At 48.5% G+C, this 11,195-nt stretch overlaps 1 protein-coding gene across 1 annotated transcript in view; it reads left to right on the forward strand.

The window, feature by feature from the left end:
* The window catches only part of LOC105300950 (SEC14-like protein 4), a 10,091-nt gene extending 4,917 nt beyond the window's left edge, over positions 1–5,174 (forward strand). The window contains exons 3-10 of the mRNA XM_011373392.1: positions 7–30; positions 1,518–1,613; positions 1,906–1,966; positions 2,889–2,972; positions 3,300–3,406; positions 3,478–3,617; positions 3,710–3,879; positions 5,035–5,174. Of these exons, the coding sequence (XP_011371694.1) occupies positions 7–30; positions 1,518–1,613; positions 1,906–1,966; positions 2,889–2,972; positions 3,300–3,406; positions 3,478–3,617; positions 3,710–3,879; positions 5,035–5,174 (822 nt within the window). The remainder of the gene's footprint in view (positions 1–6; positions 31–1,517; positions 1,614–1,905; positions 1,967–2,888; positions 2,973–3,299; positions 3,407–3,477; positions 3,618–3,709; positions 3,880–5,034) is intronic.
* Positions 5,175–11,195: the final 6,021 nt, after the last annotated feature.

The following is an 11,195-nucleotide window of genomic DNA, read 5'->3' on the forward strand; positions in this document are numbered from 1 at the left end:
TCACAGGAGTGTGAGCTGCAGAGTCAGAAGGTGAGTGACTGGGAAGTTGGGGGGGGGCCACGGTTGGGGAGTGTTAGGGGTGGGGGTGTGGGGAAGAGGGGCTTGTTGGGCCCAGTCTGTCTAAAGGACGGCACTAGGACAAGGGTAGGGAGTCATCTTTCCCCCGTTTCTTTGCAGCCCTCAGCACTCCAGGCTCTGGTGGGACGTGGTTTCTCCTATAGGCTCCTATCCACAAGCATCTGAGATGTGCATGGCACTCTCTGCTGGTGTGAGCTAAGGGTCACTAAAGGCCTTTCCCTTCTCCTCTGACCTTGAGTGAGATGCTGACCTTGGGTGCAGTGAATGCTTTAGTTCTTTTCCTTGGGAACCTTGGGAACAGTAGATGGTCAGCTTTGCTTATGAAAAAGACCTCCCTGATTGTAAATTGCATAATCACCAGATGAGAGAGCCATCACTTTGGGTAGCTCTAAGAGCAGTGACCCTGGAAACTGGGTACATCCTTTGTGGGTTCCTAGAAGCTACTATGGTGTTGCTTAAAAAAAAAAAAAAAAGATTGAGTCCTGTGGGACATGGGTCTTCTAAGCCAAGAAGGACCCACTCCCGCCTTTGAAGATCTTCTCCTCACCCCTGACTCTGTTTCCTGTACCCCACAGAGTGAATCTAATGCCTTGTTGGTTTCTTGAGACTAAGTATCTAATGAGCCTAAAGAGAAGACCCCTAGAGGAAGCTGTTATGTCACTGTGGGATGATTTGGTGAATGGATTACTTCTTATGATGTGGACAGGGCTTATGTCCCCAGCATCTGGCACAGTGCTGGACAAAAAGGACCTCCACAGAGATTTGTGACAGGCATGAAAGAATTATAATGCGCTGTATTTAGTGCCTGATTTGAATAGACATGTGTCTCTCAAACAAGATGGCTGATGTTATAGGGTCAAAGCAGTGTCTTCCACATAATGGACATTCTCAGTTGGAGCCAATGATTATGGTGATGATGAAACTACTAACAATATCGACTAATATTTACCAGGGACCAGCTATGGGCCAGACACTGGGCTCATTGAGTCCTCACAGCAATTCTAAAAGAGCCTGGAATTATCCCAATTTTACAAAAAAAAAAAAAAAAAAAGGGAAGGATCAAAGGGGTTAAAAACCCACCCAAGGCCACATAGCCTGCTAGCAGTGTAGCTCTGCCTTGCACTCAGCTGTGGGACTGCAGATACTGGCTGACGTAGTATACTATTGTACACAAAGATGCCCACTGAACAACCAACCACATCTTTTATTCCATGGTTAGCTAGCTCTAGGCACTAGCGTTGAACAAATAGTGTGATAAAGGCCACTGTGCTGGGACTCAAATGTGGCATCTTGTCAGACCTTAGACGGGTCCATATGTTTCAAAAATACTGTGGGAAGCCAGGGGTGGGGGTAGCAGGAAGGTGGAGTGGTGCCCAGGTCTCTTTCTAGCCAGGATCTCCTAGCTGGACCTGTTGTCTGACTTGTTCTGTCCTGTGTAGCTGGGTAGGAAGATTGAGACGATGCTGATGGTGTTTGACTTGGAGGGGCTGAGCCTGAAACACCTGTGGAAGCCAGCTGTGGAGGTCTACCAGCAGGTAAGGCAAGCAGCTAGCTCGAGGCCAATAGGGAGCCACTGCCCACACCAAATTCTGGTCCATGGAGGGGGATGCCTCCCAGGATCCCCATAGAGCAGATGATGAAGCTGGCCTGGGGTCTCTCCTCCAAAGAGAAAGAGGAGCAAGCATATCCCAGAGGCCAAAGTACATGTTCATGGGAAGGCCAGAGAGTAGGGGGAATGGGAAGTTCATCTCAGCAACCTCAGGGGCCACCAAATCCAGGCAGGGATGTGGGAGCATGGCCTCCACCAGACTCTTCTTAACTCCACAGTATTTTGCCATCATGGAAGCAAATTATCCTGAAACGGTGAAGAATTTAATTGTCATTCGAGGTGAGGATGACTGAGGAGAATGAGTGGAGAATGCTGGGGGGGACAGTGTGTAAGCCATTGAGTTCAGGGCTCCTCAAACCATCTTTTGTGAAGAATGGTTTTTTGGTTCATTTGTTTTTAGCTCAGTCCTTCACAGACTGATATTTTTGGAATATACAAAAGCAGGTACAGCCATGTCACATAGATCATAAGTGTCTAAATCCTTACTATTATTTTCATTATTTATCTAGGTGTAAACTGGTAACAGAGAGTCCATGGACCACACAGGTTGGTGGGCACACTTTGAGTGAGAATGGACCATGTCTGTGATAAACATACAGTGAGGGGTCGCTGCATGTGCTTCCGGTCAGATGATCTGGCTTCCAATCTAGCTAGCTTTGTGACTCTGAGCAAGTCTATTGAACCTCGCTGGGCCTCAGTTTTCCCAGTCTGTAAAATGGAGATGCAATGGCATCTTTCTCATAAGATAGCTGTGAGGTTAAATGAGACAGTTGTGGAGAAGGCGTAGTACAGAGCCTGGCCTACAGTAAGCTCCCAGGAAGCATGAGCAATTCAGATGGGACATGAGGGCTAATGCAGATGCCCCACCTACTTACATCCAAGAAGATTCCAAGGCAACCTGGGAAAACCTTGAGAGTGGAAAGGAAGAGACACAATCAGGGAATCAACACTGCTGAAGCCCTATAGCTGAGCAAGGGAGGCAACTATATATTGAGAGCCAGTCACACAGCGTTTAATCTCCATTTGATAGTTAACAATATTAAGACTCAAAGAGGATGAGTAACAAGCTGAAGGTCACACCACCAGGAAGTGACAGAATCTAGATCTGTCTAACTTCTGTCTAGCCCATGTCTTTGGGTATGACTTTATATATCCAAGTCCTCTCTGGTCCAGCTTCCCAAGGGAGTTTTATGTGTTTCAGCCCCTAAGCTGTTCCCAGTGGTCTTCAACTTGGTCAAGTCATTCATTAGTGAGCAAACTCGAAGGAAGATAGTGATTCTAGGAGGTAAGTGACTTGGCCTGCTGTCTGTGCCCATCTCCCCATCTGCCTAGGAAGAGGAGGTCAGTGCTAAAGGCCCAGTTTTTCCTTGGCTCATCCTCTTTACCCAGGCACTGACTTTGGCCTGAACTGTGTTGGCCTTTGCATACTCAGGCAAGGCTTTGGACCCTGGACGCTCCCTGAGTGACCATGTAAAGCTCTTGGGTGCTCTCAGGAGTAAGTGCCCAGGGGAGTAAGCCAAGAACATATCAGTTCCCCTCCCAGGGCTTGGCCCCCTGTGCTCTCTGTCAGGCCTCCCTGAGCCCCCACAGAGCCCTCCTCTTCTCCCTACAGCCAACTGGAAGCAGGAGCTGCTAAAGTTTATCAGCCCCGACCAGCTGCCCATGGAGTTTGGGGGGACCATGACTGATCCTGATGGCAACCCTAAGTGCCTGACCAAGGTATAGGGTGCCCAGAGGTCGGGGAGGGAGGAGCTGTGGCCATAGTCTCACTCACCCACCCTCACCCACAGATCAAGTATGGAGGCGAGGTGCCCAAGAGCTACTACGTGCCCAACCAGGTGAAGGTACAGTATGAGCACACGGTGACTATAGGTCGTGGCTCCTCCCTGCAGCTGGAGAATGAGATCCTGTTTCCAGGCTGCGTGCTCAGGTAGGGACAGTGACCACTCACACCCGGGCACAGGTGGGAGGGGCCTGGAGAGCCCAAGCAGGTGGCTATCAGTAGGGCTCTGTTCCCTGCAGGTGGCAGTTCGCATCAGATAGGGCAGACATCAGCTTTGGGGTTTTTCTGAAGACCAAGAAGGGAAAGCAGCAGCGAGTAGGGGAGATGATGGCAGTGCTGCCCAGCCAGCGATACAATGCCCACCTGGTGCCTGAGGATGGGAGCCTCACCTGCCTCAAAGCAGGCGTCTGTAAGAGCTATAGGGTTCACTGGAGTTGTTTTCTTCCTCTTGGCAGAGTAGTGAGCTGATATGTGCGTTGCCATTCTGGCTTCTCTCTTCGCCCTCTACTTCCAGCTCTCAGGGAGGGTATGGGGGTCTATGCAAGCTCCTAGATCCCATGGGCGCCACAGGAATTGGCTTGGAGTGTTGGATCTGATGAGTGGCCAAAGGTGTGGGTACAAGGGCAGAGACTTATTGTGAAGAGCGGGAGTCACGGCCCAGGAGTGTGGACTCAGCTCCCGAGAAGCCCCTATACTGGGCTGGACAGGCTAAGGGACAGGTGGAAAACAGCCATGGGCTTAGCTTCAAGGTGCATGGACCTGACCAGGTGCATGGACCACCCTACTCTGGGCATCCCAAAGAAACGATTCTTCCAGGTGTTTATACTTCTTTCCCAGGCTGCCCAGACCAGATACAGTTTAGTCGGTTTTATGAGAAAGAGCACTTCTGGAAAATACTGTGAACCACCCACCTCTATGAGGAATGAGCTGGGAGAAGGGACACTCAAGCTTGATTTCCTCTGGAGAAGAAGAGCAAGTTATACTAGCACTTTAGTTAATACAATTAATGAGAAGAGTAGAGACAAACTGGATGACTCATCATGTCCCAGAGTCCATGTGGGACCTTGGCATTGAAGGATATGCCTTCTACGAAAAACATGGTGGTAAAGTGGCTTATGGAGCTCAGCCCTCTCCTTTCAGCCCTTTCCTGCAGAAAACAGGCCTCTACTCTGAGTCGGAGGATCAGGATAAGGGATTCCCTGCCCTTCCCTTCCCTTGTTCTGTAACCAGTGGGAAGTCATATCAATCTCTCTAAGACTCAGTTTTCTCATTCATACAATGGGGATGATAGTACCTTCTATGGGGTTTCTTTGAGGATTCAGGGAGCTGTGAGTGCTGATGTAATGCCTGGCACCTAGAAGGGGCTGATGATGCTGCTGATTATTATTATTCCTTTAGTGAACACAGGCATCATCCAAAGAGATGGCCATGAGGAATGGGCTGAGGGCTGGGCAGTGGCTCATCCTCCAGCCTCAACCACACTCCTGGGAGGCCCATTTCCAAGGGTACCAGGTATGCAGGTGGGCCAGACTCAGGTTGCCTGATTATCTCTCTGTCCTTGCAGATGTCTTGTACTTTGACAACACCTACAGCCTGATACACACCAAGAAGGTCAGCTACACGGTGGAGGTGTTGCTTCCTGACAAGGCCTCCGAGGAGAAGATTCAGAGTCTCGAGGCGACAAGACCGTCTTCAACTCAATGAAAACCCTGGCTGCTTCTGTGCTTGTGCTTTCCAAGCCCCTGAGCAGCCCATTCCCAGTTCCTTGCCATACCAGGGTGGTGTTGGAGGTGACCACAAAGAGCACTCACCCTGCATTGTTACCCACCTGGCACAGTGGCCAAGCAGTAAGAAGACACCCAGTGCACAAGCCACCCTGAAGATTTAGATGAGCATCTTCCTCCCTGTTCAAAGAGAATAAGAATGAGAATCCTGAGGATAAACCAGCATTCACTGAGGAAGGGTCCTGCCTGCAGAAGCTGCCCTGTATCCCTCCTGACAAAGTCCACCTGTCCCAGCACACATCCACTCCTGGCATCCTGGTTTAGGAGTATGTGCATGAGCCCTAGGCCTTGCAGGGAGCACAACTTCAGGGAGGCCATATTCTCTGCAAGTAGCTAGAGTGAAATGGAGCAGAGCACCCTGGTGTGTGGAGAGTGGAGCTTCCATCCCAGGATGCTCATCCTAGTCTCTGACTTTCCTCTTGGAGAAACATTCAGCTTTTCCTCCATCTTTGTGTCTCCTCAAGAGAACAGCTGAAAGTCGGCTGCCAACACCTGCCCCAACCATGCGACCCAGCAACTGGCCAGTGATAGCTCCTATTTCTTGAAACCTGGCTCTCCTTGTGCCCACAGCCCACAGTTAGGACAGCCACCTGCTCTGTTGGGTGACCTGCACTCAGCAGAGCAGAGCTTGCCTTGGAATTAGCCAAGTCAGCCACCAAGCTGGGTGTGGCTCTACAGGTTGATTTTAGGTGGCAATGAAGCCACTGAAGGGGTCTTGGGAGTCCAGGCTGTGCTATCCTGCCCCCTCCCCATCCTGCCCTTTGCCCTCTGGCTGGGCCAGGCCGTTATCTCTGAAGACCTAACTCTGCTGTGGCTTGGCCCTCAGCTCTGGATCCCTGCCCATGAGCTCCTTGTTCGTCCTTTGGTACTGTTGTCCCACAGGGCAAAGGAATGCTGTCTACCCAGTTGACGTTCCCAGGAATGAGTGGTCCAATGTCCCTATAAAAGGAATTCTCCCGAAAAGCATTAGTATCCTGGCTGCCAAGGTCCTTTCCCGGAGACTGGAAGCCTCAGCAGATATCACCTTCTAGGTGTTTTGCAAGCAAGAAGCCAGCCTCTGGCTCCTTCCCTACCCCCGCCCCCCACCTTGGATCCTGTGATTTAATTTTCTCCAGTTCATAGGAGGTTTCTTAGTTTCCCAGGGCCTATTTTGGGCAAGAAAACGATAAGACTTGGGAAGGTGGGTGTCTTCAAGTGAGCTTTGTGAAGTCGTTGGGGCCCCTAGCCCTCCATCTGTGGCAGCTGTATCATTCATGGTTTAGTATACAGAGTATTAACAGGGGCTCTGATGCTATAAAAAGTAAACTAACTAAATGAAACAAAATGCCAAAGCCAGTGCCGTGAGGCCCACCTGGTCCGCAAGTGTGTTTGAGTAGTTTGGCAAGGAAAAAAAATAACTACTATGCCAGCATCAAGAAGACAGCCAGGGGCTATCAGGCAAAATTCACTGGACATCCCCTGTCTGAGGGCTGCTCCTGCATTCCAGATGTGTCAGGCTTTCCCACCACCCCTGTGACACTGCATGGTCACTTTTCATACAGTTTCCCTAGATGCAGCCCTCTGAGGCCCTGTAGCATCTCAGAGCCTTCTTCCCACTGCCCTTGGCAGGCTCTGGGGGGCATGGCCAACTGGGAAGATCCTATGCCAGGTTTTGCTGGGCCCACCTGCTGTCATGACAGAGGATCACATTGCCTCACTTCTGCCTTCATACCCCTCAGCTAAGAACAAGGGATTCATGGACTTGAACCCTGACCCTGGTCTTTCTAATCATCCACAGCTGATTTTCCACCATCAGCACAGCCTTGTCTGGTTTCCTTGCAGATAGAAAGGGTCTCCCAAAGCTCTGATCACAGAGAATTTATACAAATATGGCTGTAACAAGTGGTCAGGTATGGATGGGCACCAGCGACTCTGAATCCCAGAGTACACCTTGTGTTAAGCAGTAAAGGTAGCAGTCACCTGTGATAGTGTAAACAGAATAGAATATCCTACCTGGCAAGGTGGGCAGGGACATTTTGGGAGCTGGACAAGGGGCATGTCTTCAACAACTGCCATCCTTGACTCTTAACACTGTCACTTAAAAAAATAAAATAAAAAGGAAGTAGCCCAGAGAGGGGCTGGCTGGCCTGAAATTTATTTGTTTGTTCAATATTTATTGAGTATGTCTGTTCAGCACCAGACATGGCAGGCCCTGGGGACACCAGAGGCCCTGGTCTGGCTGGACTCTTCTAGCAGGAAAGTTGCCTGTATAGAGAGAGGTAGAAGTGACTCAGACGATCCATTATTGAGTGGGAATGTCATTGCCATATATGCTTGGCAGGGCAGGAGCCAAATTTTGGGGGACCATCCAGCAAAGAAACCTGATGAAGATTCATATGTTCTTTGCCCAAGGAAGGGACCCCTGAAAGAAGAACTGATGCATATGTGGGGTGAGTAGGTGTGAGCAAGCCTTTCAGACTGAGGAATGGGGTGAGAGTGGCTGTAGGGTGTTTGAGGCTGGTGGAAAAAGCCAGGAGGGCTCTTGAGCAACATTGGTAACTGCTAACTGGTATTTGCTATTTCCTTGTGAACAACTATGTACACTTGGTTGTTAATAAAACCGTTTTATAATGCAGGTTACGAAACAGTCTGTTGTTTATCAGGAAAGAATGGCAAAATCTTGGCAGGTATCCACAGATCAAAATTCTTGCTCAAAATGAGATGCTTAGAAATATCCAGTCCACCTGTTCAGCGGAATGGATCTTGGGCCTGCACTTCCTGGCCCATCTCCTCACCGGAAAGACTCCCGATCTTCCATGGGAGGCAGGGTAGGGTGATGGGGAAACCTATATGGATGTTTTGAGGGCAGTTGAAAAGATTTCCCTGACCCCCAAATCTCCACACCAGTCTAGCTCACCTTCCAAAATCCCAGGACAGAGGGGAACACCACTGTGGGACAGTCACAGCTGCCCAGAGCAGATCTTCACCAGGGCTTCATGGCACAGCACTCCACAGTTTGCATATCCCTTTTACATGCAACCTTGAAACAGACAGGGATTATAGCCCCATATTTCAGGCCAGGAAACCAAGGCTCATGAGGGAGAGTGCCTTGGCCAAAGGCTCAGTGTCCAGTGGCAGAGGTGGAGGCAACACCCAGGTTACTACCAGCAATGTGCCTACCCTGCCTCTCAAGGAAAGAAGGCAAGTGGGCCCTGCCAGGGAAGGCCAGCCTGGGGCGTGGGGCTCACAGTGGGTTAGAGCAAGGTGCTGGGTTCCTGGGGTCCTAGAGTCTGGAGAAAGCTGCTCAGACATCTGTGCCTCTCAGTGGGATGTGACGGTGCCAGCTCGACTGCACATCTACTGTGTGCCAAGCCTAAGCTGAAGCAGGAAGCATCATTCCATTTATAGATAAGGAGAGTGAGGTTCATTCACCTCAGAAAGTAACTTGTCACATCACATAACAAAGAGAAGGGTCTCAGAAATGAACCAGGGTCCCTCTATCCAGACAGCATGAGAGCTTAATGAGCACACTCAGTGGGCTTATTTCACATTTGGTGACTTCAGAGATGAGACAGAAAGGTGGCCCCTGTGTCGGGCCTGAGCTGAACAGCTCTCAGGTGGCCTTCATCTTCAGCCACCAGGGAGCACTATTGGGCCAGCCATGCCCCTGTCCTCATGGAAGCATAAACAAGGTCCCTCTGCATCCAGCCCCAGAAAGGCAGCTTTGTAGGTAGGTTGAGGCCCTGATAGGCCAAGTTCACCAGGTCCAGGCTATTTTGGGGCCGTCTGGTGTAGCAGAAAGAGGTGATTCAACTGGGATTCAGATCCAAGTTCTGCAGTTTACGAGCTTGCTTTCTAAATACCTCTGTACCCCATCTACCTCCCTGTGGCCACTGCCCCATCAGGGCCTCCGCCTTGGATTGTTAGAAAGGAGTCCGTGAGTCTCACGGTGCTCATTCTGACCCACTCCCGCCCTGACTCCACAGGGTAGCCAGAGAAATCTTTCTGAAATGAAAATCTGATCACGTCACTCCTTGCATAAGCTCTTCACTGGCTCCCCATTTCCCCCTGAGAAAGGTTAATCTCACTGGTGGCTTATAAGGTGCTCTGTGACCTGGCCACAATACCCCCATTCCAGCTTCACCCAATGACCTGAATTCACCAATTCATCAAACTCTTTCTTGCCTCCCTACCTTTGCTCATGCCATAACCCCACCCTAAGATTCTCTCCCCAGTCTTGTTCTGTGTACCCTTAAGGACCCTGGAGTCCTCTTCTAGGAGGCTTTCCCTAGGCCCCTTTCCCATCCAGCTCCCAGCAGAGTGAGAGTCCCTTCTGTAAGCTCTCAGAGCACAAACACCAGTGCTTACCACACAACGAGTCTTCATCTGCCTGTGTCTGTCTCCTACTCACTCCCAACCACCAGTCCAGGCTTTACTCTCAAGACGCTCAATAAAACCTTGCAGAAAATAATAGATACCATTTACTGAGCACTTACGCAGACCTGCTGCCCCTCCTAGAGTATCTTGTTGTATCTTCACGACACTGTGGACAAAAACAGGGTCACATACTAAACCTGACAAGCTCAGGGGAAACCTGCACGGTGGGCCTTATAAACTCAGAGACCAAAAGTAACCACATCAGATGGTCTGAACATAAACATTCCTAACGAAAAGCTAGTCAAGGCGGTAGTCACAGTAGTCACAGTAGTCACAGTAGTCACGTCTTAGGCCTGTAACTTCCTTGATGAAGGTCAATCTTTACCTTAAATGAGCCTGTCAATTGTCTTTCTGCATCTAAGATAACATACCTTTGAAATGTCAGGATAATCTCCTTTCTCAGACCCTTCAAGACACAACCTCCACACCAGAGCAGGAGACGGCAGAAATCTTCATTGTAGTCTTGTTCCCCAAATACCATCTCTATGTGCTGTAAATTTTAATTTTGAACTATCCTGTACCCACCAATGTAAAAGAACTATGTGTCTCTTCAATCTACTTTTTATTCAATCTCAGAGATGTCCCCCCAACCCCACATCACTTTGCTTTCTCCCACCCCCTTAACTACCACCAGTGGATTTCACATAACCCTCTTAACATCTCCTCCTTTGATTCTAATGTATAAAATAAGATGCAAAATTGCCATTCTCTGGAGCATTTTCTCAATCTGTTGAGATTTTGCTTCCTGGCAATTGTCAGTTCGGCTCAAATAAAATCATAAAAATTCTCTACAGGTTTGGATGTTTCTTACATTGACAACAGCTTTGTGAAATAAATATAGTCATCCCTGTTTTATAGGGAAGGAAAGTTAGGCTCAGAGATAGTCATTTGCTCAGCCAGGGTTGGAATTCAGGGTGTCTGAATCCAGAGCTATGTGCCTCCTTAAAAAAAAAAAAAAAAAAACTAAATATAAGAGCTAAAACCATAAAACTCTCAAAAGAAAACTTAGAGGTAAATCTTCGAGACGTTGGATTTGGCAATATTTTCCTAGATATGATACCAAAAGCACAAGCAACAGAAGAAAAAGTAGGCAAGATAGTCTTCATCAAAATTTAGAACTTTCCCTATCAAAGGACACTAAAGAAAGTGAAAAGATAGCCCACAGAATGGAAGAAAATGTTTGCAAATTATATATCTGATAAGGGATTAATATCCAGAATATATAAAGAATTTTTAGAAGTCAACAATAAAAAGCCAAAGAACCCAATTTCAAAATAAAGATATTTTAAAAAATTGAATAGACATTTCTCCAGAGAAGATGTACAAATGGCCAATAAGCACCTGAAAAGGTGTCTGACATCTTTAGTTATTAGAGAAATACAATTCAAAACCACAATGAGATACCACTGGACACCCACAAGGTTGGCTATAGTGATTTAAAAAAGGAAATGTAAAATAAATGTTGGTGACAATGTGAAGAAATTAGAATCCTCATGCATTGCTAGGGAGAATGTAAAATGGTATG

This window comes from Pteropus vampyrus, unplaced genomic scaffold (assembly GCF_000151845.1).
Source record: "Pteropus vampyrus isolate Shadow unplaced genomic scaffold, Pvam_2.0 Scaffold223, whole genome shotgun sequence".
Taxonomy (NCBI): Eukaryota; Metazoa; Chordata; class Mammalia; order Chiroptera; family Pteropodidae; genus Pteropus; species Pteropus vampyrus.